Genomic DNA, 27,304 nt, shown 5'->3' with positions numbered 1-27,304 from the left:
TTTTTGAAAGATAAAATTTCTGGGTCAAGAATTCTGTGTTGCCTTTTCTTTTTTTTACTTAAAACATTAAAATGTTGTGGTATTGTTTTTGTTTTGCATTGTTCCTGATGGGCATATCTGATGGGCATGTCTGTGGTCATTTTTCTCTTTGTTCCTCTGTGTGTAGAATACATATGCAGAATACAACCATTTTCTTTTGGCTGCCTTTTTCCTTTGGTTTGATTTTATTCACATTTCTTGTACCTGTGATTCTTCAAGCTTCTTGATTCAAGTGTTTATAGTTTCTAATTAAAGCATTTTTAGTGGTTGTTCCTTCATATTTTTTCCTGCATCACCCTCTTCTTTCTTTAACATTTTTCTCAAATTACATTGGCTCCATGGCTCAGTATTCCTGTTTCTTAATTCTCTCTGTTATTTGTCCCTACTTTCCTATTGTGTTTATCATGTTTTAGGCCCACATTATTTGTATTTTTTGTTTTTTCAACAACCTACTTCAATTTTGCCCCTCTGGTATCTTTTTAAAAAATTTTAAATTTATTTGGTTATTCTAATTTGTCGTTCATGATGGTAGAATGCATTTCAATTCATGATACACATATAGAGTACAATTTTTCATGTATCTGTTCACAAAGTAGAGTCCCACCATTCATGTCTTCATACATGTACTTAGGATAATGATATCTATCTTATCCCACCATCTTTGTACCCCCATTCCCCTCCCTTCCCCTCCCTCCCCTTTACCGTATCTAAAGTTCCTCCATTCCTTCCATGTGCCCCCCCCCAATCCCCATTACGGATCAGCATCCACATATCAGAGAAAACATTCAGCCTTTGGTTTTTTGGAATTGACTTAATTCACTTAGCACAATATTCTCCAGCTTCATCCATTTACCTGAAAATGCCATGATTTTATTTTCTTTTAATGCTGAGTAATATCCCATTGTGTATATATACCACAGTTTCTTATATCTGTTCATCTACTGAAGGGCACCTAGGTTGGTTCCACAATTGAGCTGTTGTGAACTATGCTGGCTATAAACATTGATGTAGCTGTGTCACTGCAGTATGCTGTTTTTAAGTCCTTTTGGTGTAAACCGAGGAGTGGGATAGCGGGGTCAAATGGTGGCTCTATTCCAAGTTCTGAGGAATCTCCATACTGCTTTCCAGATTGGTTGCACCAATATGCAGTCCAACCAACAATGTGTAAGTGTGCCTTTTCCCCCACACCCTTGACAACACTTATTGTTGTTTGTATTCTTAATAACTGCCATTCTGGCTGAAGTGATATGAAATTTTTGAGTAGTTTTGATTTGCATTTCTCTAATTGCTAGAGATGTTGAACATTTTTTCATATATTTGTTGATTGATTGTATATCATCTTCTGAGAAATTTCTGTTCAGTTCCTTGGCCCATTTACTGATTGGTGTGTGTGTGTGTGTGTGTGTGTGTGTGAAGTTTTTTGAGTTCTTTACATATCCTGGAGATCAGGCTCCATTGGATGCGCATGTGGTAAAAATTTGCTCCCATTCTGTAGGCTCTCTTTTTACCTCACTGATCATTTCTTTTGCTGAAAAGAAGCTTTTCAGTTTGAATCCATCCCATTTATTGATTCTTGATTTTATTTCTTGCACTATAGGAGTTTTACTAAGGAAGTTGTGGCCTAATCTGACATGATGAAGATTTGGGCCTACTTTTTCTTCTATTAGGTGCAGGGTCTCTGATTTAATTCCTAGGTCCTTGATCCACTTTGAGTTGAGTTTTGTGCATGGTGAGAGATAGGAGCTTAATTTCATTTTGCTGCATATAGATTTCCAGTTTTCCCAGCACCATTTGTTAAAGAGGCTATCTTTTCTCCAATATATGTTTTTGGTGCCTTCGTCTAGTATGAGATAACTGTATTTATGTGGGTTTGTCTCTGTGTCTTCTATTCTGTACCACTGATCTACAAATCTATTTTGATGCCAATACCATGCTGTTTTTGTTACTGTTGCTCTGTAGTTTACTTTAAGGTCTGGTATTGTGATGCCTCCTGCTTCACTCTTCTAGCTAAGAATTGTTTTTGCTACTCTGGGTCTCTTATTTTTCCAGATGAATTTTATGATTGCATTTTCTATTTCTATGAGGAATGTTATTGAGATTTTGATTGGGATTGCATTGAATCTGTATAGTTCTTTTGGTAGTATGGTCATTTTGACAGTATTGATTTTTCCTATTCAAGAGCATGGGATATCTTCCATCTTCTAAGGTCTTCTTCAGTTTCTTTCTTTAGCGTTCTGTAGTTTTCATTGTATAGGTCTTTCGCATCTTTTGTTAAGTTGATTCCTAAGTTTTTGTTGTTGTTGTTGTTGTTTATTTGTTTCTTTTTGAAGCTATTGTGAAGGGGGTAATTTTCCTAATGTCTATTTCAGAGGATTCATCACTGATGTATAGAAATTCATTTGATTTATGAATATTGATTTTATACCCTGCTACTTTGCTGAATTCATTTATTAATTCTAGAAGTTTTCTGGTGGTGATTTTTGGGTCTTCTAGGTATAAAAACATATCATCAGCAAATAGTGCTAATTTAAGTTCTTCTTTTCCTCTACATATTCCTTTGATTTCTTTCATCTGTCTAATTGCTCTGGCCATTGTTTCAAGAACTATGTTGAATAGAAGTGGTGAAAGAGGGCAACCCTGTCTTGTTCCAGTTTATAGAGGGAATGCCTTTAATTTTTCTCCATTTAGAATGATGTTGGCCTGAGGCTTAGCATAGATAGCCTTTATGATGTTGAGATATGTTCCTGTTATTCCTAGTTTTTCTAGTGTTTTGAACATAAAGGGGTGCTATATTTTGTCAAATGCTTTTTCTGTGTCTAGTGAGATGATCATATGATTCTTATCTTTAAGTCTGTTGATATGATGAATTACGCTTATTGATTTCTGTATGTTGAACTAACCTTGCATCCCTGGGATGAACCCCACTTGATCATGGTGCACTATCTTTTTAATATGTTTTTGCATTAAATTTACTAGAATTTTATTGAGAATTTTTGCATCTATGTTCATTAGAGATATTGGTCTGAAGTTTTCTTTCTTTCACATGTCTTTGTCTGGTTTTAGAATCAGGGTGATATTGGTCTCATCGAATGAGTTTGGAAGTGTCCCCTCTTTTTCTATTTTATGAAATAATTTGAGAAGTCCTGGTATTAGTTATTCTTTGAAGGTCTTGTAGAACTCAGCTGTGTATATATCTGGTCCTGGGCTTTTCTTGGTTGGTAGGCTTCTGATGGCATCTTCTATTTCATTGATTGAAATTGATCTGTTTAACTTGTATATATCATCCTGATTGAGTTTGGGCAAATCATCTGACTCTAGAAATTTGTTGATGCCTTTGATATTTTCTATTTTATTGGAGTACAAATTTTCAAAATAAATTCTAATTATCTTCTGTATTTCTGTAGTGTCTGTTATCATGGATGTTAGTAGTTTGAGTTTTCTCTGTCCTTGTCTTTGTTAGCATGACTAAGGGTTTATCAATTTTATTTATTTTTTCAAAGAACCAACTTCTTGTATTGTCAACTTTTTTCAATTGTTTATTATGTTTCAGTTTCATTGGTTTCAGCTCTAATTTTAATGATTTCCTATCTTCTACTGCTTTGGAGTGTTGGTTTGTTCTTCTTTTTCTAGAACTTTGAGATGTAATTTTAAGTCATTTATTTGTTGACTTTTCTTTTAAGGAATGAATTCCATGCAATGAACTTTCCCCTTAGTGCTGCCTTCATGTCCCAGAGATTTTGATATGTTGTATCAGTGTTCTCATTTACTTCAAAGAATTTTTTAATCTTCTCCTTGATGTCTTCTCCAACCCATTGTTCATTAAATAACATATTATTTAGTCTCCAAGTGTTGGGGTAGCTTTTATTTTTTATTTTTCATTGATTTCTAATTTTATTCCATTATGATCTGATAGAATGCAGGGTATCATCTCTACTTTTTTTGTATTTGCCAGGAGTTCCTTTGTGGCATAATATATGGTCTATTTTAGAGAGGATCCATGTGCTACTGAGAAGAAAGTATATTCACTCGTTGATGGATAATATACTCTATATACATCAGTTAAGTCTAAGTTATTTATTGTAGTGTCTTTGTTTAGTTTTTGTTTGAAAGATCTATCCAGTGGTGAAAGAGGTGTGGTAAAGTCACCCAGAATTATTTGACTCTTGAACTTGAGAAGAGTTTGTTTGATGAATATAGATGCTCCATTATTTGGGGCATATATATTTATAATTGTTATGCCTTGATTATGTTGATGTATGGTTCTGTTAAGCAATATGAAATGTCCTTCTTTATCCATTTTGATTAACTGTAGCTTGAAGTCAACTTTATTTGATATGAGGATAGAAACCCCTGCTTGTTTCCACAGTACATGTGAGTGGTATGATTTTTCCCAATATTTCACCTTGTCTGTGAATGTCTTTTTCTATGAGATGTGCCTCTTGAAGGCAGCATATTGTTGGATCTTTTTTTTTTTTAATCCAATCTTCCAGTCTATGTCTTTTGATCAATGAGTTTAGGCCATTAACATTCAAGGTTATTATTGAGACATAATTAGTATTCACAGCCATTTTTGTTTATTTTTGGTATTTAATATGATTTGGTTTCTCCTCTGATTATTTTTTCCTTTAGTGTAATACCTCCCTTTGCTGATTTTCATTATTGTTTTTCATTTCCTTCTTGTGGAATATTTTGCTGAGGATGTTCTTTAGTGGAGGCTTTCTAGTTGTAAATTCTTTTAACTTTTGTTTATCATGGAAGGTTTTTATTTCGTCATCAAATCTAAAGCTTAATTTTTCTGGATATAAGATTCTTGGTTGGCATCCATTTTCTTTCAGAGCTTGGTATATGTTCTAGGATCTTCTAGCTTTCAGGGTCTGGATTGAAAATCTGCAGAGATCCTAATTGGTTTTCCCCTATATATAATCTGATTCCTTTCTCTTGTGGCTTTTAAAATTATATCCTTATTTGTTATGCTAGGCATTTTCATTATAATGTGTGTTAGCGTAGATCTGTTGTAATTTTGTACATTTGGTGTCCTGCAATTCTCTTGTATTTGATTTTCCAATTCATTCCTCATGTTTGGGAAATTTTCTGATATTATTTCATTGAAGAGATTGTGCATTCCTTTGGTTTGAATCTCTGTGTCTTCTTCTATCTCAATAAATCTTAGATTTGGTCTTTTGATACTGTCCCATAATTCTTGGATGTTCTGTTTATGGTTTCTTACCATCTTCACTGTGTGGTCAACTGTATTTTCAAGATTGTATATTTGTCTTCATTATCTGATGTTCTGTATTCCAAGTGATCTAGTCTGTTGGTAATGTTTTCTATTTAGCTCTTTATTTTGTTTATTGTTTTCTTCATTTCAGGGATTTCTGATTTTTTTTTTTAGAATGTCTATCTTTCTTGAAGTACTCTTTTGCTACCTGTATTTTCTCCCTTATCTCTTTGTTGGTATGATCAATGGTTGCCTGTATTTGCTCTCTTGTCTCTTTGTTGGAGTGATCAATCTTTGTCTCTATTTGCATATCACCTACATAATGAAATCAGGCTTCATGGCATGATACACGGGGCCCTTTATCCCTCTCTGAATCAGTCAGGTTTCTGTCACTGTGAGAGAATACCTAAGACAAACAGCTTGAAGGAGAAAATGTTTATTTTTGTTCACAGTTTCAGAGATTTTAGTCCATGGTGCTTGGTCATGTTGCTTGAGCTTGTGACAACACAGTACATCATTGCAGAAGCAAACGGTGGAAGAGGCTGCTCACCTCTTGGCAGCTGGGAAGAAAAGAAAGGAAGGGGCTGATTTCCAGTACCCTTTTCGTGAGCACACCACCATTGACCTAACTTGCTTTCATGAGGATCCAAATTTTAGAAGTTGCACAGCCTCTCAATGTTGCATGGGCTGGGAACCAGTACTAATTTAACAAATGGTCTTTGAGTGACATTTAGGATCCAAACTATAACACTTTTTTTTTTCTTTTTATGCCTGGAAAATCTCTTCATTCCTCCTTATTCCTGTTTCATGGCTGAAAATGCTTACTCGATGAACTGAAATATCTGCTCTATGAAACCTACCTTGTTACCCCATTGAACCTTGAACATATTTTATTATAGCACTTAACCTGATGTTTTGCAATCATGATTTATTGGTCATCCTTTTATGCAGTCAGAGACTAAACATAATTCATTTTGTTAAATACTTAGTAGTGGTAGATAGTTTAGGTACCTATGAATCTATTTCTTGACTAAATGAAAGATGAATTATTTAGCAGATATTGGGTATATTCTGTATTTTCAAGATATATCAGATAGATGATTGAAAAGATGATCACATTTTTAAAAGAAAATTCCTCTTTCAAGGAAGACATACTCATGTTTCTAGAACAGGAAATACAAAGTTGTGCGAGTGAGGGGAAGATACAGAGGAAGGCTTCATCCAGATACCAAGTAAGGTTTTGATTTTATCTTACCATTAACATATTTTACAACTTAATAAATAGTTCTTTTGAGGATTGTAGATATGTAAGGCTATTTGGTAGTATTTAAAAGTGTATTAGTAATGGTGGTTTTCCTGATTATTTTATAGTTGTCCATGATTTTGGAGTCATTTGTATGAAACTGTTGTCAGACTTATAGATAACAGAGATGAGTGGTGGGAACATGAGGTTAAGGGAATAATTCTATACACTGGGTGCATTGTGTTGACTCCCACAAGATTTCTTTTAAGAAAACAATTAACCTGCAGCCTTGCCTGACTTAAGTCAATAGGATGTATACATTTCTCAGCAAATAATTTGTTATCTACAGGAGAAATGCAGGCCCCAAATGCTGATAAAAATACAAGTTATGTGGGTTGCTGGAGGGGGGACACTTTTGTAACCCTTACACAGACCAAGTTTCAGAACTCACAAAGATAAAGATAATTTCTCTTAAGAGTAAAATCTGTAAGAACAGGTTCCAATTAAAACTGATCAGCATAGGCCAAAGTGAGCTAGAGTTGCCCTGAGCCTTTACCATGTGCAGTGGAGACTTGGAATTTTGATATAATCCCACTGTCAGTCAAGAGGTGAACCTGGGTGGAACTCTTTGGAAACTTCCCTGGAACCCTTCAATAAAATTGAAGGACAGGAGGGGTGTGCTGTCTTCCTCTCTGAGTGGAAACACTCTTCTCCCTTGAGAGTGTCCTGTTTCCTTTTCCCTGTGCCTTCTAATAAACTCATGCTCTAATAAACTCATGCCTGCTACTCTGTGCAACATATCTGAAATCTTTCTGGTGTGATGCAAGAAGCAGTAAGAAAGGACTGCCTTGGCTGCCTCAGCTCTGTGGCAGGCTCTTATCCTGTAACAGAGTCAATAAGGATACATTTATGCATCCATTATTTTCAGGATTGTTGATAACCTGGACATATTTTTCCCAAGTAATCCTGCCTCCTTGTGTCAGAAGCCTAATACTCATGTTCACCTCAATGACAGTGCCTTTGGTAATAATACCCACAATTGTAAATGGTGGGGATGTACTGGCAGGCCAGAGGTGGCATTCAGTTCAGGATGGCCTTACTGAAACATAAACTCATTGGCCTAATAAATCTTTCATATTTAGGTGGTTTTATCTCCAACATAGAGGACTTTTTAACCATCCTGGTCCATGCCATCTTTTTTTCTTTTCTGTCTCAATAACTTTTAATACCTCTGTTTCCCCCTGGGCAAGAGCAATGGGCAGGACTTTCCATTTTTCTGCCTTCAGTTTTTGTTTTGTTTAACCATCTTGGAGAGTGCCTTAGCTTGGGACTCTGTGTCCAGCAGATAGCCAGGTACTGCTGTGGGTGGGGCCTTTTCGCATTCTTTTGCGTGCTGTTTCTTTCTTCAGGCATCTTGCTCTTTTTCATTTGCATTTTCTCATCATGGAGCTGCTTTTGGTAGAGCTTAGCCTTCAGACCAGTCTTTTTTATTTGTTTGTTTGTTTTTGCCTTTTTTGAACATTTATGTGCCTCTTGGCTTTCCTTCCTTATTTTATCATGGCAATCCAAACAATACTCATAGCATTTATGGCATATTCATTTTGTGGTGGGGTGAAGCCCTAGACGCACTGGATGCAGCCCCTCGGGCATGAAGAAGTTCTCATTTTCCCCAAATAAGATTTTTAATAGTTGGAATGTGTTCAAGTAACAACATTTAATGTTTTAATATTTGAATGCTCTCATTTTAATGTGATTGTACCCTCCATGTCTTACATTATATTCTAAAGAATATTTTCTTTGATCCCTTTTAAAAAACAAATAAGCATGACTTATTCAGTTAGGACAAATAGACACCTAGATACCGGTGATGGGTAGGGGATGGTAAAGGTTTCTGGGACCCTTCATGTTGACATCAGCTACTGTTGGGTCAACTCACACATAAGACTAACTGAGTCACATTAATGTTGATCTTAAATTATTCTAGTAGGTATAAAATATTCTTGTTACCACTAAGGAGTTCACTTATTTTATTTTTATGACCACAAAAATAAACTGTATCCTTGCATGGATTGGTATTAGAAATCTCAGGTAACATAAACAAAAGCAGAATCATAGGTCCAAATCGAGGGTTAATGTTGCCACAACTCTATGGAGAGTTACACTTGCTTACTTGAAGTTTGCTGAAAAGTTTCTTAAGGATGTTCCTTTCAGTACAGTACTGTACTTGGTGGGCTTTAAAGATTTATTTTTTATTGCTTTTCTTTTATATTTTTTATATTCTCCTAAAATTGATCAAGGATATTTTCAGGAGATTTCTAAAATAACATGTCAAAGACAAAGGTTAGTCTGCTATTTTAGGTAGATATAATATTAAGTAAATCAAATAGGCCTAGAAAGGATATTTTTAATCAAGAGTCTGATGCTTTGGGTATATTTGTTGGAATATCTAAAGATAGTTTGTGTGAAGCCAGGCATGTGGCACATACCTGTGATCCCAGTGGCTCTGGAGGCTGAAGCAGGAGGATCACAAGTTCAAAGCCAGTCATAGCAACTTAGGCACAAAGCAACATAAGCGAGACCCCGTCTCTAAATAAAATTTTTAAAAAGGTGGGTAAGGAAAGGTGACTGGGGATGTGGTTCAGTGATAGAGTGCCCTGGATTCAATCCCTGGTACCAATGTAGTCATTCATCTTAGAGGTCACTGTGAGAGGCAGATACCCTTATTCAAGTAATAAAGAAGAAAAACACAGCAGAACTTTATCTTAAAATGCCTCTTTTTAAAATTGATATACACTATGATTATATGTGACCGCGGGATTCATTGTGATATGCACAAAATATCATTTGATCAATTTCATTCCCCAGTGAGCTCCCCTTTTCCCTCCTCACCTCCCTTGTCTGATCCCCTTCTTCAGCTCCTACTGGTCTCCCTTCTATTTTCATGAGGTCTATTTTTAAAAATTCATTTCTTAAATTAAGTTGAATTAAGTCTGCTAAGAGTGAGAACACATGAATTCTTACAGGAATGAAGATGCACTGTGTTCTTGCAGGGCTCTGCGAAGAGCCTTGCTGTGGGTTCTCTCGTGCATCTCGTGTGCATCTCGTGCATACTAGGAGATACCGTCTATGTAGTATAAACACTGTGTTTAAGATTGAGATAAAATCTTTTGTTTTTCAGTGTACTCATTCATTCTTACTGGTAAAAACAATCTGAACTTAAACTTGTAACCAAAAGTCATACTAGTAGTGAATTTGTTTATCTTTCATTTCAAATATCCTGGCGTATTTATGTTTAGTAGATTCTATGCAGTTACCACCAAGTTGACGCTTACTCAATTCTAAACTTATTTTGCACTGAAAATGTTTTGTCTTAGACCTTTGATCATAGGTCTTAGATGTCATATTTTCACATTTAAAGGGAAATCAGTCTTTAAGGCTTCCTTCTGTTAGTGTCTCTAGATGAAAGGTCTTAACCCATCTACTCTTCTGCTTGGGATGACTCCAGGAAAGATGGGGGCAGTTATAAGTAGAATTGGTCTTGAATGTACATTACAGAAAAATGATAGGGCTCCAAAGGAGTGATGGGGCCCAACCTTACCTTTTGCATGTCTGTTTTTGTTCTTCAATTCCTGTTACACTGAAGATAGAAAATAATGCCCACCTTCCAGCTTAGATCCTTTGTGTTATCTGCCTGTTTTCAACCTGAATATGTAAGAGCAACACAGGTTTTGCCTTCTGGAGCTTATGAGACTTTCCAAAAATTGAGCTGAGCTTAATGGGTGAACATTCTGGTAACTTCTTTGCTTCTAGCCATCTGCCTTCCTGGGATCACACCTTAGTGGAAGAAGATAGGGTGCTAAATGGACATGGGGAAAGAGCCCTTTGTTCCTCAGTAAAAGCAAAAGGGGAAGAGAGTGACTGGGCAGCGTGTAGCATGAGAATAGAAAGGAACTAGTTCTTTTATAGTAAGATGAAGGGTAGAATTCTTAAACCTGGATTATCACTAGTAGGGAATTAAAATAACCATAAGATAGTAGCATCTAGTAATTTGCCCTCATACTCCTAACTCTTATTTGAAGAACTTTTTGTTTCTTAAATTGCAGTAATAGCACTGAGATTTAAAAGAAAATTATTAGTTATATTTGCTTATTTTCAATCAGTTTCTAGTGGTAATAACTGCTTTTGTCTTTATGGGAGTGCTGAGAGTTTAACAACCAATCTACAGGATAAGCATTTTAAAATTAGTGATCCCAAGCAATGAGATGATAGGGGAGTCTTGATGATCTCAGAGCTGGCATTGGAGAGAGAGAAGGAGGTAAATTCACATGTCTGAGGCTCTAGGTGGTGGGCAGATGCACTTCAGTAGTAGGAGTTAGCTTTGGAAGAGAGAACAAACATTCTGCCTAGAAATGGGAAACTAGCAGTATTGCTAGTTGGTGTTTCTAGATTGGACCTAATGAATTGCTTTTTACCCTGAAATCTTCAGGAATAGTCAGGCTCCTACTTCTGCAAATACCATATGAAAAGACAACCCACTGTTCTTGGATTTATAGACCTAATTTACCAGATTGAAGGACACTTGCTCTTTTTAACTAGCTGAACTAGCTGGCCCCTGCATGGCTGAGTTGCTATGGTAATATGAGCTCAGTGACCTCTCTTCTCTGTTGTGGAATGTAGGTGAAAAGGACGGAGGGGAGCCGGATGATGCTGAACTGGTAAGGCTCAGTAAGAGGCTGGTGGAGAACGCGGTGCTCAAGGCTGTGCAGCAGTATCTGGAAGAGACACAGAACAAAAAGCAGCTCGGGGAAGGGAGCTCTGTGAAAATCGAAGAGGCTGAGCGGAATGGCAATGACAGTGATAACAACAGGAAATGAGACCCCAGCAGATTCCTGCTGCTCTGTGAAAAGCATCCTGCTCCCCTCTGCCAAGGCTCGGGACTGACTTGCAATGTGCTTTTTAAGCATCTCTCTTATCGAATCCATGGAGGTTGCCCAACGCTTTCATGATAGATGCCTTTGCATTTCTGAAACAACAGAAGAGAAATGGAATGCTGGGACTAGCAGGGGAAATTAATTTCTGGAAGAAAGATGGCCCAAGTTTCACTTGCCCTCAGCCAGGCACAAGGGAGGGGGACCTTTAGATCACGCCTCCTGGACTTAGAAGCTGCAGGAGAGGTCTTGCCATAAATGGAACACTGCCATTTATATTGTGTAGGACATTTGACTAATTTATCTGAGGCCAAAACTCACACACAGCTATCAAGTGCTAAATTTAAATTCATCACTGTTGAGATTATCATCTGTGTAGTTAATCCATAATGTTTTATGTTGTTCTCAGTGTGCTGTCATTGGGTAGTGATCTTCTTTACAGTAAATTATGTTTCATGTAAATGATATATTTTCTGCAAATGAAACCTTTTCTATAAAATGGCAACATTTCAAAGGGTTTTTAACCTTATTTTGATAAGTCAATATGCCATATTTAATGTATTTCATTGACATTTGTACTTTAAATGTATTATATAATTTTTTCCCTTAGGCAAGAAACCTGTTGGAATTCAAGACTTAATTAATGAAGCTTTACATCGAGAAAGGATGGGTCTCAAGGCCAAGGTGCAACAGATAAAGGAACTTTTATTAAAGCCTGAGACTCAGGCCAAAATTAGGAGGGAGCTTTTTGAAGGAAGACTTATTGACAATAGTAATCAAGTAAATCATGTTGAATTCAGCGCGACTTTGACATAAGCTTTTTGTTGTTATCATGATAACATAGTTATGAAATCTTTGCAGCTTCTTAAATATCTCTTTGGTAAATACCAAAGTATTCTGATAGGTTCTATACAACAGTGAACCAACATTTGGTAAGGAATTTCTTGCCAAAGAAAACCAATTTTGCCCTGTTATTTTTTGAGCTAAACTTGTGTTTTAGAATAATTGTTTCTGTAATATTGAGTCATTTTATAGAAATGACTTCCTAATTAGCTGTTGTGAGATGTTTCTTGGGTCTTTGCAGACAAAAAAATACAGACTGTGAAAAAAATCAATTACAGAAAAAACAAAACCAACAACAGTATTTTAAGGGTCACTTGCTTCCTGTTGACATGATATTAAAATCAAAAGAAGCATTGTCCAGCTGTCTACATTTAGTGTTACTTTTAATGAAAATTTGAATGTTTATTGAACATTAATAGTACTTGAATGAACATTTATAAATATAGTAATTGTAATCACTGGTTATAAATGTTTTATAATATCCATATGTATTATTTTTCACTGATCAAAATGTAATTTGCTTTGTCATTTCTTAATGAATGAATGTTTCAGATTTTATTTTCTACTTTTTTGAAGATAAGCCCCAGGTCTTATCATATCCTTTATAATTTGAATTTGTTTGCACTGGTTCAATTTTAAAGAGCATTCTTGAAAAATTTCTCCCCATATGATTATTGATAACAGCTTTTTTTCTATAGTCATTGTAAAATTGCTGCTACTCATAGATCATGATGGAAGGAGAAATGATTGGAGATCAAATATGTAATCATTCAAATATAAAATCCAGTTTGCTCATGGATTTTAGCTATTTTTTCACTGGATAAATTATATTACATTTATTTATAAGTGAGTTTATGCATTTTCATGCCTCTTAATAAATGTATTGTTTTCCCTTGTTGCCTTTCCTTTCTTTTTCTTACTCTTGGAAGTTGTTGGTTCTGTGCTGGTTCACTGAAACCAGGAATAGGAGCTCTGATGGTTTCAGTGTTCGTTCACTGTATGTTCTTTCCTTCATGCTAAAAGAGCACAGTTGTCAAAGCACCATCAACTCTAGACTTTTAAACCATTTCAAGTAAGTCAGCTTCACAGAGAATTAACAACAGAACATTAAATTCAAATAAAATCTAAATAGTGTCCTATGAACAATTAACCATGTATCATTGAAGTGACATCAATAGCAAAGACAAAAGGACTAGACCCACCCAGGGCAGAAGCCCGGGGGCTGAGCTGTGTGCCATGGACCTTTTTTCAGTGATTGAGGCCCTTCTTGGCCTTCTTAAGTAGCCCTTAGGTAGAAAGCAAAGATATTTTTAGCTTGCATTGTGTTTCAAATGAGAAAGCACACTGGAAGAAGTTGAGGTTCTTATCCAAGGCCATGCTGTTAGGGATCTGGACACAAACGATAATCCAGATGTCCCAGTGCTGCTTTCATCCTCTCATAACCTGGTGAACAGTATTTCAGGAAAGAGAGCTCTTCTCAGCATCCGTCTTTAAACATCTTATTCCAGTCCATCTGAAAAGCTTAAGGGCTAAGAAAGGGTATTCACTTTTAATCTGGATTCCACGTCTTACTGTGACTTTAGCTGAGAATCGTATTTTCCACTTGTTAAATATCCACTAAGGCTAAGATTGTGTGTCAGGTGATTTGGGCACATGGTTGAATCCTCACTGATCCTATTAGGAAGTAATTAATGCTTTTTTCATATTAGGAAATGGAGGCTCTACATGGTTCGATGGCCCATCATCATAAAGCTAATAAAAAGTCTGGCTAAATTTAATTTTGAATCTATTCTACTTCAAAGCTGACACTTTCTACAACATATCACTTCCCTCTTCACCAAGTACCATATATATCACAAATTAAGAATGTGTAACAAAGGGAAAGTCACTTTCTTTTGACTAAACAAGCTCCCACACAGATCTGAATTTCTGTGAACACTATGAGAGTGTTCAGCTGATGTGATTTGAGGATAAAGGATTCTAATCCTTATCAATGAAGTATCCATTTAAGCAGGCTTATAAAAACAATGGAAGGTATAAAATAGAATTTCTTAATTTTTCATTTTTAAAACCTAATATGACATTAATGCAAAATCTAAGTATGGGATCTGACATGTTCAAGATGACATTATTCCCATGAATAATAGGGATAGAATAATTGCTCTTTAGGTCATACAGCCAGAGTATGTTGTCCTCAAATGATCCTGTATATGATACAGTCTTTTCTTTTGACAGGGAGGCTGCATGGCTGGTGACAGTGCTAACCAGGGACAGGAGGTGGGTACTGTAGGTTCCACCACTGAGTCCACCACTGGCTATGATCTAGAGCAAACCAGTTCATGTTCCTGAGCCTCACTTCCCAATCTATACTTTGGAGATGGTTGACCAGGTGATTTTAGCAATCCTAGATTAGCATTCTTTGTGACTATGCCATGGTACCACTCATGCTACATTGTGTGTAGCCACCTAGATTGGGCCACACTCTCCCATCTACTGGAAATAGAGGCTTAAACTTCCAGAAGACTTTACATTCTGTTTCACTTGTTTGGCTGTCAATTTATACAGAGAAAGCCCAGTGGCACCTATTCACATTTATAGCCATATTCCAACATTCTGGAGGATCAGTCACTAGAAAAATAGCAGATTGTATGTGAATAAGGGTTATAAAAAGTAGTATTTTCAATAGCAGAACAAGATTTTGTTGGCTTTTAACTTGGGCCCATTTGTACAATCTTAGATTGTATCAGTCCTCAGCATAGACTAACTGGAGGCCCTTTAGATATACAGGTTTGTATCTGTTATCTGAAATGCTTGGGATAAGAAGTATTTGAGATTTTGAAATTTTTTAGATTTTGGGATATTTGAGGTGGTGGAAGCTGCAGTCCCCACCTCCTGTCCCTGGTCAACACTGTCACCAGCCATGCAGCCTCCCTGTCAAAAGAAAAGATTGTATCATATACAGGATCATTTGAGGACAACATGCTCTGGCCATATGACCTAAAGAGCAAGGTAGAGGACCCATGAAATCCATTTGTTTCATACAGACCTTATTTATATAGTTTAAAGGTAATTATGCAGTTTTTAGTGTGCCTACATTTTAACTACAACCTACACATAAGGTCAGATATGAAATTTTCCACTTAATGGTGTCACGCCAGACCCCGCCCCCAATATTGGATTTTGGAATATTTAAGATTTCAAAGTTTGGGTTAGTGATATTCAACCTGTACTAGAGTTATATCTGAAGCATACTTAAGATTCAAATTATTTACTTCAAACTCCCAAGTGTGTCACCTCTCAGTCACCCCATGTTTCAGGGAAGAGGTAATGAAAGCAACTTGACTTTATGTTCTAAGCGTCATTTCAGAACTCTGGTCAATAAGATGGGTTTGCCCCTCTGTACACTCAATTATGGATGCATAAACCACCTACCATGTTATATAACAATAATTTATTTTTTTATATAATCAAAGAAAACAAACTTATAGTGTCTCCAAATACATATTGATAAATGGATAACCCTCTGTCACTCTTTGTTTTCAGCACTTTCAAATATCACCTATAATAATTTTTTCTTCAAAAAAAGCATAGGTGCATTCTTGAATACATAGTTCTGCAGTTTGATAGAATTCATCTAAAAAAGAAATAAACCCAGCACACTTAAAAACAAAATACTTTCCATGTCCCTACGTGAATTTGATAGCAGGGCACACGCTAACAAAACAAACCTCAAGATTATTTCATTCACAGTAAAAATGAATATTACAGCAATTCACTCAGAGTCAGTGAATTTAAAATTGTGATACAAGCTACAGCCCTTCTTTCTTGGATAACTGTTTTGGGGATAATAAGGCTCATTTATAAGGTAATTTGAGAGCTTCTGAAGGCAGGCACTATTATCGTCTGCAATGTTATGTGCACAGAGCCACTTACTGGTACCCATTAAATGTAACTGATAGATTCAGGTAATTGGGATGATTTCAAAATGAAAACTGCAATATTTATTTCTCTACATATCCTATCATTAGTCACTTATGGGAAGGCCAAGACATTCTGTTATAAAAGGTAGAAACAATAAAACTGAGAAATCAATTCATTGTTTCCAGTAAACCAATGTTGCTTTTCCTATAATGATTCAAATTATTCCTGAAAAGCTACTATATGACACTGTACTATATATTTATGTTACATTTTTGGACTCATTTTAGGAAACTGACAGTTCTGCTTGTTGTCCTGCCAACTTAAGCAGATATGGTGTATGCAGCTTTTGTTCTTTAGTAATCATATTACTAAGTAGTACAGCACACTCAATTACTCCCCACAGTTCCTATCCCAAACCACCGGGGCACAATATCTCTATGTTAATCTTTGAACCAAAAGGCACTGTAATTTCTTCATTGATTTTTTTTCAACTACATATATTTTATCTTCTCCATAATTAAAAAAAATCTTTTTTAAATACACTCATGTGGGATATATAAAGTTGTAGGAGGCAAGAACACAAAGAAATTAAGAATCTTTACAGTTGGACAGAAACTATAGTGGCCAGAAAATGATACATATGCATCAGTCCAAAGAATATCTAATATGATAATTGAGGTAGAAAAATAGCAGGAATATGCAACAGTAGGGAGAGACTCGGCATATCTTTTTAAGATTTTGGAAGACAAATTTGGAAGCTGTTTTTATCAGGTCCATGCTTGGAGAGTGTCTTTAGGGAGAGGCATATGACAAGGACTTTTGAAGGTTTAGTGTACATTTGTCACACTTAGTGACTGCCCAGCATCTCTTTGAGCACATTTCCTTTGTTTATGCAGCTACCTACCGTGTGAGCCCTACTTCCCCAGGATAGAAACCCCAGTGTGGCAGCCTGGAACTCACCGTCTCAGCCTTCTAGGTCACTGAAGCTCAGATGTGGGACCTGGGTTCTAACAAGAACAGGAAACCCTGCGTGGAGTCTCTGTTCTGGTGAGGATGGTGGAGAGAGATCTACCTCTCAGGAGCAATAGTGGCAAAGGTCCTTTTGGAATAAACATGCTCTTCGGAGGCAGTAGCAGCAAGGTCTCTCTGGGCAGTGTAATGGGGCCTTGCTTCTGCCGCTGGCCCACTCATCCTGATTCTCTTGACCTTCTGAGAATTCCAAGAGCTACCGAATATCTTTTCTTTGGTGGGGTGGGGGTACTGGGGATTGAACTCAGGGGCACTCGACCACTGAGCCACATCCCCAGCCCTTTTTTGTATTTTATTTAGACACAGGGTCTCACTAAGTTGCTTAGCACCTCACCTTTTGCTGAGGCTGGCTTTGAACTCAAGGTCCCCCTGTCTCAGCCTCCCAAGCCACTGGGATTACAGGCATGCGCCACCACAGTGCCTTTTAATCAGTTCCCTTTCCACTTAAACTTGCTAAAGTTGGCTCTGTTGCTTACAACTAAAAATCCTAATACAGGATTAATGCATTTCACTAAATCAGAATTCAATACATGGCACAATTGGCATTTTGGATTAGATACTTCTTGGTAGTGTGGGATGATTCTGTAGGAAGTCCCCATTTCTGACCCCCAGGTACTGAATGCCAGCAGCAGGCTCCAGTTTTCTTAGCAACTACATCTGCCTCCCACTTTTCCCAAATCCTCTGTGATTGGACAGTTGGGGGATTTATTATTAAATAGTGCTCTCCCAGAAGCATAAAACAGTTAATACTTTTTCTCATTTCCACTTTATCAAGAAGTAATTTAGTCTCAACCGATGTGATTCTGCAATCTGCATTTGGGGTAAAATTGGGAGTTCATAACCCACTTCAATCTAATGTATGAAATATGTCAAGAGCTTTGTAATGTTGTGAACAACCAATAAAAAAAAATAAAAAATTAAAAAAAAATAAGACAAAAAAAAAAAACCAAAGTGTATACATACCAAATTTTAACATTGCACAACTTTAAAATCATTAAAGTTTTGTTTCTCAAAAAAAAAAGAAGTAATTTAGTCTCAAAGGGTACATGCTTTCTGAGGCTCTGTATATACACTTACCAAGCATCCATATGGAAAATGAAAAAAGAAGCCACCTGCATATTTTGTGTGACATGGATCAGAACACCTGTTACTGCACTTGAAAAATGGTGGAAAGGATCTGCTGTATGGTAGTTATGATGCCATTGTGGCATGAATTGTCTTGATTTGTATGATTTTGGGGGGTAGATTTAGAGATTAGAAAGAAAAAGGTATTGGAGCAGGCTGTGCTCTACACCATACTTTCTCCATTGTCTGCTAGGAAAGCAAAAACTTTCAAAGGAATTCACCCAAAACTGCAGAGACTTATGGAACTCTACCATGGCTTCTTGCAGCTTAAGGTTGTGCCTCTGGGATGACCCAGCCCTCCTTTGAGTTCCTGCCTGGTCAAGGTTTCCCAAAGAAATTTGCCTTTTGTTCCAGCCAACACTTGACCATGGGCCCCTGAGCAATCACTAAAGAAAGCTGATAATTGAAAATCCGTCCTCTGTCCCTTTAAGAAGTGTATGTCCTATAACCCAGGGATGTATCTGAGAAGGACCTGAAAGCCATTCCTTTGAAATAGAATCCCTTTCTCTTTGAGAGGGTAAAACCCTAACTTCCATAAATGCCAGTCAGTGGACAAGATGTCCTGCCCCTTTGGCCTGTGAACAGTAATCTTACCTGCTGTTTTTTAATTTCCCCTCCCCTGACTCTGCTCCACATCCTGATTGCTCCCCATCCCTACTCTCTCATTTTCCTTTAAAACAAATGCCTGTCACCTCTAAAATTGAAATGGACCCCCTGCTACAGAAGTTCCTGAATAAGAAACTGGACAGAGGAAAAGACATATCTTTTCTTCTCATCACTAGGATCAGGGCTGAGGCACCTATAACAAAGGCATATTAATAAGAAAAAAAACCATGTAAATTCATTTAATGTAAATTTTATATGTCACAGTTATACTGAGCAAGGGCTGGTTGCCTGACACACATGGAAGCTGACACTCTTAATGCCGGATTTTGCAGAAAGAGCTTTATTGAAGGTTACCTGACAAGAAGACAGGAAGCAAGCTCAAATCTGTCTCCCAGATTGCCCAGTGAAGAGGGGTTTTAAGGGTTTTTGGAGTTATGAGTTTGATAATGTCTCAGGTCTTGATTGAACACGGTTGGCATATTTCAAGGCTTTTACTCTTTTGTTACTATATTGTAATTTCATGGTCAGCACCCCTCACTCTTGATTCTAGTCTATGAAGCTCCCAGTCCTGAATCTGATGTTCCACTACTGGTCTTAGATTTTTAGGTTCATTAGCTTAGGGTCATCCTTGTGTAAAAATGTAAGGTGCCTCCAGGAAGTGTCCTGTAAAAGATCATATATGATAATTGGGAATTTTTGAAGAAATTATTTTAAAATGCTTACCAGTGGGGAAAAGAGCTTAACTCCATTCTGATTTGGGTGTTTTAGTGGGAGTGGGTATACAGGGCCTCAGTAGAGTCAGAAGTAAAAAGTGCAATGCACATGAGGTTATGGTATCTGTTTGTTGACTGATAGTTATCAAAGTTAGGATTCTGTCCTGTGAAGTCTGGGACACAGAGGTCTCTCTCTCTCTTTTTTAATGCATTATAATTATACAAGTGGGAGGATTCATTGTGATATATATGTACATGCAATAACATAATTTGGCCAGTTTTAGTCCCCAGTTCCTTCCCTTCCCTTCCCCTCCCCATCTTCCTTCTGCCGCCCCATCCTCTACTGATCTCCCTTCTATACTTTCACGAAATCCCCCCGCCTTTTCTCTCTAGCTTCCATATATGAGAATGAACACACTACCTTGTCTGTCTGAGTCTGGCTTATTCACTTAGCATGATATTTTCCAATTCCATCCATTTTCCTGCAAATGACCCAATTTTATTCTTCTTTATAGATATATAAAACTTCCATTGTGCATCTATGTCACATTTTTTTTTCAATCCATTCATCTGTTGACAGGTACCTGGGCTGGTTCATTCTTTTGACAATTATACTCTTGGGAATGGCTCTTTGGTCCTTGAGTGATGCTTCTGAGATGCAAAGATATATATATATATATTATAATTGTAAATCTTTTAGAAAATTCCTAGCAGAAAGTTGTGGCCAATTGAGCAAGGGCTTGGTTTCAACTGAGACCTGTGGAAATGGAGGCCCAGAGAAACAGAGAAATTGTGTGTGTTTATGCTAAATATGAAGAAGTTGATAGGTGTCAAGTATGAGCAGAGGGGGGTATTTTCTGAGGATGATAAACTGAGGGAAACTGGCCCAGCCTCTTTGTTCAGATTCTTCCCGGCTATCCGTAATTCTTTAGAGGTTAAGATGTTTCTTTCCTCTGCTGTAGGAAGGCATCTTTCCAATGAGGGTCTTATCATGGGAGGAAGATCAGAGGATTCCAGGGCGAAAAGTAGGAGGAGGCCAGAGAGTCCTTCCTGCTTCTGCTCAAATGCTGGGTGCCATATTTTGGCGTAGCATGCCCTGAGCCCCATACCTGTTCATCCCACTTTAACTAGAGCCCATGTTTATTTATATTTGACACTGTCCTCTCTCCTTAAGCTTGGCTGGATAGGGATTTCTGGATTCTGTTTGGGGTCATTGGAGACACAGTGCCCAAGACCTCAGAGACAACCAAAGCAGAACACGGTGGTTGCCACACTCCCCCCTGGGAGATTTTAAAGGAGAGAACACAGGGGCTCCTTCTGGGTTGGGGCCGCTGCAGGCAGACCTACCTGCTGCCATGGTGCACATGTTCCCCCAGGGAGGGCAGCTAGGCAGGGCTTGCCGTGGGTGGCACAGGGTGAGAAGGTACAAGACCTGGGGAAGGTGATCGGAGACCACCTGGAGCAGAGTGGCATCCTTAGGGGTATTGTGGAAGAGCCTCAGAAGGAGGACATCTTGGAAGGCCAGTTGGAAACAAGCGTCAGCTCCTGAGAGTGTGAAACTGCCCAGCCGAGGTGCCCCTGGCATCTTCTTCCTGCCAGAGCATATGGTCTTATGGGTGAAGAGCGTGAGGAGCCATGGAGGAGGCAAGAGGGGAGGGCAGGGCTGCAGGACCCCATAGTGCTCCACCTTCTCTACTGAAGCAACTGGGGGCAGGGAGGAGAATGAGGTCTGAGTCAGGTGGGGTTTTAACTATCACAAAATGATGGCATGTATGACCGAAAGTGACTGCGGGTTAATTACAAAAGAGAAACCCTGAAACACAAAGCCCTGCCAGAATGCTTATCCTGGTGGAGATCACCAACGCAGAATAAAGTTTGAAGAGATGGAGGAAATAAAAGCAAATCTGTGTTTAGATAACGTCACAAGTCCTGTTGGTTCAACAAACTGGTTGCTGCAAATTGAATCGACTGAATTAGGTTTCCATTGCCTCTGCCAGGCCAAATGAAGGCTCATCCTGTGGGAGGGGGAGGAGAAGAAGTAGGGAGAGGACGTGAGAGCTACATGCAGTGGAGATGGGAGGGCCTCCCCTGACTTGCTCTGGGTAGTTGGTTGGGGGTGATGGCAAGGACAGTTTCCCTCCTTAAGCCCGGGGAAATCGGATAGTAGGGAGATCCTTTGCCACATTTCTGGTGGAAGTGGAGAAGTGTCTAGCTTTACCTGAAAGTAACCCTTGCTTCTGTCCTGGAAATCGGTTACAAGAGCAGAAATGGTGGTGGGTCATGTTAGGGCTTGAGGAGGCAGAGAAGAGCTCATACCCCAACCACTTGATCAGTTTTCTAAAGATCCAGTGTCAAAATCTCAATCCTAGAATGGGCAAAAATATGGTTCCCAGAAAAAGAAATCACCAAAATTATACCTAAGGATGTGGATCTCACTTACCTAGTAGTCCCCATGATCTAAAGCGGATATGTTCCAAAACTCCCAGGGAATACTTGAAACAGTGGATAGAACAGAACCCAATATACACTTTATTGTTTTCCTGTACATACATAACTATGGGGAAAGTTTAATTTTGAATTAGGTACAAGAGACAAACAATAACGAATAAAATAGAACAATTATATGATTTATTTAAAATTTATAAATTGTCCATTTCTAGAATTTTACATTTAATATTCCCAGTATTTAATATTTCTAGTTATCATTGGTAACTGAAAGTTGGAAAGCAGGTTTGGCTGGGGGTAACTGAAACCATGGGATCATTACTATGACTAATACCTAAATGAAACAAGTTAAATAAGTCATGAAATTTACCATTTACAGACTTAAAAAAAAACAGAGAAGTGAAGAATTAACAGTTTGATAAGACATGGGCTTGATGCAGTATTTGAATCAGGAGCTTTCACATCCTCTGCTAGGAATATAAATTGATACCACATTTTGGGAAGGCAATTTAATGAAATCTGTGATGAAGAACCAAGAAAAAGTGTTAACCCAGCAGTTAATTCCACTTCAATTTTTTTCAACTATTATATTTGCATCAGTCTGCAAAAATACAAGCGCAAAAATGTTCACTGCAGCATAGTGTATGATAACAACATCATTAAAAAGCAAACAACTTAAATTCAGTAAATAAATATCTGATTAGTAAGTTATGGTATGTGCCAATTATGCTGCTATTTAAAAAGATTGTTATTTTTGAAATATTAAGATCAGTAAGTTTGTTAAGGGAAATTCAAGGCATAGGACAATATGGAGAATATGTTTCTATTCATAAGTGGGATTTACCTGTGTGTATAGAGCAGGCATATACAGGGAAAACTCTGGAAGGATATCCAAGAAATCATCGAAGATGCTTCCTTTGGAAAGTATGACTGAGGATCTGGAAGAAAAATGAGGTTCACTTTCCACCAATGCAAGATGGGAAATGTAAGCAAAGAGAAATCTTACAGCGGCTCAGTCAATGTCTGGGACTGGGAAACTGGAAAATAGAGGTCAGAAACTGTCTTTGATAAGAGAAACTGTCTTTGATAGAGAGGGATAAATGGAGTCACGGAAGGGTAAGATAACAGGGGATAGAACACAGGTAAGAAGAGGTAGGAGCTTACTGTTCTCAAGGGTAGAGATGCAAATATTTAGCACTAAGAGCCAGTATGGCAAATGCCCAGAGATCCTTGGTGAGAGATCCCAAGACACTTCATGAGAGGACGATTCCTTCCCTGTTGTTTTCCTTAGGTATTTGCTACTAATACAGGACTTACAAGTATCAAGGAAGAAATGGCATGGACCCTCCCATTCCTAGAAATACAGCCAAAAAGAAATGGCTTGCTTCAGGAAGGGGTTTCGAGGAGAGCATTAGAGAGGCCTGTGGATGGATGTCTGGATCCCCAGTAACCTCAAGTGGGAAGTCTTTTCTCTCTGATGTCGACAATGAGTTGTGGACAACACTCTGTTTCAACAGTGCACGCTCAAAAATAAAATGCTACCCCCAGCCTTTATTAACAACTTGAAAATGGCAAAAGGGAAGGAAACCAGAGAGAACAAAGGAAGGAGCAATCTGTGTCAGTTAACTTTAGACTCCTTTACGTCATGGCATCATTGATATCCAGCAATGAGGCAAACCCTTGTTTCAAAAATGAGCAAATAATGAAAATTCCTTACCATTACTCATTATTATTTTAAGGAAAGAATAATGAAGGGAAAATAACTGATGATGCGTCATACCTTTTTGATGTAAGAGAAAAAAATATCTTACTATTTATGTATCTTTCTAATTATGGATTTTAAAATAGTGACCCCTAACACTAGAGAAAGGAGATGACAATCAAGGACATGGGAAGAGTGGATGCTCCACAGCAGCCATGAATTGCTGTAGTTTGAGCTGTATTATTTAGGTAAGCAGCTTAGAGAGCCTAGATGGGGGAAGTAACAATGTTGTCATGACACTGGAAATAATAATGCTCTGATGATGGATGTCATAACGGTGCTGGTGATGACTGTAGATGAGATGCTGAATACCAGCATCTTTATAACAAGTAGAATCTTACTGTTGTATTGGTACAAAATAGTCACTCAAGTAACTTTTAAGTCAGTTCTTTCAATACAGTAAAATTCTATTCGGGGAATATGTACACTTCTATGAGTGTGTATGCATGCATAGATTCTTGTAACAAGTCCTGCAGATAAGAAAAAGAACAATTTTAACATCCCACATAATACCTTCAAACTGCCCCTGTGTGTTCAGACTCCCCTCCCTCCAACCCTAGGCAACTGCTTAATGGTCCTCTGTTCCTATATTTTTGCCTTTTCTTAAATGTCACATCAATGAAAATATACAAGGTATTCATTTGAAGCTGGGTTCTTACACTTAGCATAATACAGAAATAATGTTCTTATTTTTTTTTTTTTCGCTGAATACAAGATGAAGGAAGAGAGAAGGAAAGGCTTGCTGACTGCAGAACTTCCACAGAAAGGAGTCTTGACATCCTGGAAGGAATGGAGTCAATAAAGCCCTGCTGAAATGCTGTTTTCTCCTCATATTTTACAAGAGCTCCTTCTATTTAAAGCATATGTATTCCAATTTGCCTTTTCTATTTTGGGCATGTTCAAATATATGTCCTCCAGAGGCATGATGGAAGAAACTACCCTCCCTGTGGGCTGTCCTTAGGCTCTGCAGATGGAAACATAATTATTCAGTTTTTAATTAAAATTTTTTGTTAGTTGGGCACTTAACTGATTCTGTTGCCCGTGAGATCATCTGTAGTAGCACATTCCCATGTTCCCTGGAAAACTGCTGATCTTTCAACTGTCATCAGTGTTTTCAGGCTGTGCTGCACAGCACAATTCTGTGCATGACAAAATCGGGTTGGAAATCCATTCGAGGTGAGAAAAAGCATGGCTTGAATCTTACTGCCGGAGGGATATTTCCGGCTCGCATTATAAGTAATACATCCTCTTTGCTGCTGAGTTCTGCTTTTTCATATGCTGGAAACCATTATTTAGGGAGGGAATTAATATTGTACTTTGAATTCCCATTGAGGTTAACACATTTAGCAGATAGAGAGATCAATACCTGCTGAGTAAATCAAAGCGGCAACCTCCGCTCCAGATGTCCACACACACATGCACACACATGCACACACACACACACACACACACACACACACACTCACATTTATTGTATAGGGGTTGGGGAGAGGCATTTTGTAATTTGAGATAGGATAGATAGGGAATAATCTACACTGCAAAAATTTTTTATTTGTGTTTTCTAATAGTATGCTTCCATAAAGAAGCAGATGTGTCATGAGATATAGAAGATGGGCCACTGAACCTAGGTGATAGCTGTGTAGCTGTGTGGAAACCTGTTTGATTTATTCAAATGGCCAATATCGGACCATTTGAATTATTCAAGTTTGCCACTGGGTCCTATTCTGTACTTTCTAGGGTTTTCTTTAAAATGTGTTACAACTGCTCATGGATTTCTTTCCTGTTTTAACTTTGTATTGCATTTTCTTTAATTTTGTACTGCATTTCTCTATTTGCTTATAAAACTTCACATTTGGAATTATGAGAAATTTGTATTCAAGAAGCAGAGGAGTCCAGTAACCAGACAGAGCATTGAAATGTATCTGTATCCGCATCATTCTGCTGAGCACATTGGAAAACTCTTCACTGGGTGGTCTTTCACACTGGAAAATGATAATATGCTATATTAAAGATAAAAAAATAACAACAGCACCAACAACAAAAAGCCATTTTAGTAGACCACTGTCTGTACCTCATTGGGTAAATAAAATGAACGGTATCTTTTCTGGCTGGGTAACCCATGTTTGAAGATGGGAATACTATCATGGAAGATCTGTTTTGAATGCTATAGGTTTGTCTGCCATTCCAACAGCAGTGTTTCCTCCTTGTGCACTCATTACACCCTGTATACACTCTTATAACCATCCAATGCAATCAACTGCCCAAATATCCACTTCTGAGAGTTTAATATTCCCTAATATGCCTTCCCTGGTTCCCACTGGAAGGGTGGTGGTGTGGCTCCATCCTGAAGGTGGAAAACCACTGAAGTGAGAAAACACACTTCCTTCCCGACAGTCCTCAGTAGGTAAAGCCATAATCATTTCTCAGAAATGGAGAGCACTTCCCTCCCCTCAATGATGTGCTGTGCTTTGTCATCTGGACCTCTTTCTGCACTGCCTCAACTCACAATGTCATTCATTCCAAATTTCCACTTATAGTCGTGATGAAACAGAAATGACTAGACAAAAGTTTTCCCTATAATCACTAGAAAACTGGGCAAAATATGTAACAGAACAATTTTCAGACATTGGACAACAGGAAGCATAAGTCGATGATCCTTAAGGGAAAAAAACAAGCCCTCAAATCTTAGCTTTTATCCAAAAGGCAAATTCCAGACTGGGAAAGGCATACAAAATCCCTGGTAGCCTCACTGAGTTGAAGAAGATCAAAGCTCAGGAAAGCTAAGATTTCTGGAAGTTTGGGACAGAGTTCTAAAAAGGAGGATCCACACATAAGAGGGAATCTGCATAGGGATCTTTGCTCAGTCCTATGCCACACTTGTGTAGAGTGAAGCCCCACAAGGCAAAGATACCTGGGGTGTTGTAAGAACAATTTCCAGAATTCACCCAGGAAAAAGCAATGTTTGAACTCTGGCTAGGAAAATTGGAGATTCCTTAGTGATCACCCAAGGCATTCAGTGGAGATCTCAGTGTGGTAATGCCTTAGTAGTAGACCTGAGCTAAATGCAATACCAGAATCATTCTGGAAAGTTATGAAAACAAAGCTCCAACGCTTTCTAAAATAAGGATCTTCTCTTTAAAGGAAGGCAAGAAATTCTAGATATTCAACAACCTAATAATGACAAAATTCAGCATTTGATAACAATTTACTTGGCTTAACAAGAAGCAGGAAATGTGATGCATTCCAAGGCCAAATAATTCTAAGATAAATAGACTGTAAGATAACAGAGATAATAAAATTATTAGAAAAGGAATTATAACTAAAATTTTAAGGGAAAAATAAAAATTTAGTAAGGAGGGAAGAGTAACTTCCAGAAATTTTTTTTTAAAAACCCTAATATTTGAAAGAAAATTGCTGAAGGGATTTAATAGA

At 37.8% G+C, this 27,304-nt stretch overlaps 1 protein-coding gene and 1 pseudogene across 10 annotated transcripts in view; one reads left to right on the top strand and one right to left on the bottom strand.

Moving 5' to 3' along the window:
• Positions 1-13,166, top strand: part of Akap7 (A-kinase anchoring protein 7) — a 124,396-nt gene extending 111,230 nt beyond the window's left edge. For 6 of the 10 annotated variants that reach the window (XM_078019129.1, XM_078019130.1, XM_078019132.1 and 3 more), the window contains one exon: positions 11,178-11,744. In XM_078019129.1, the coding sequence (XP_077875255.1) occupies positions 11,178-11,374 (197 nt within the window). In that variant the 3' untranslated portion in view covers positions 11,375-11,744. Of the gene's footprint in view, positions 1-11,177; positions 11,745-12,038 lie in introns of those variants that run through there. The other 4 variants (XM_078019131.1, XM_078019133.1, XM_040283328.2 and 1 more) reach the window with 2 other exon arrangements.
• Positions 7,358-10,107, bottom strand: LOC110596986 (ribosome biogenesis protein NSA2 homolog pseudogene; annotated as a pseudogene).
• Positions 13,167-27,304: the final 14,138 nt, after the last annotated feature.

The sequence above is a fragment of the Ictidomys tridecemlineatus genome, chromosome 8, assembly GCF_052094955.1.
Source record: "Ictidomys tridecemlineatus isolate mIctTri1 chromosome 8, mIctTri1.hap1, whole genome shotgun sequence".
Classification (NCBI taxonomy): Eukaryota; Metazoa; Chordata; class Mammalia; order Rodentia; family Sciuridae; genus Ictidomys; species Ictidomys tridecemlineatus.
Note: the sequence above shows the minus strand (reverse complement) of the source record. Positions and strands in the feature narration are given on the sequence as shown.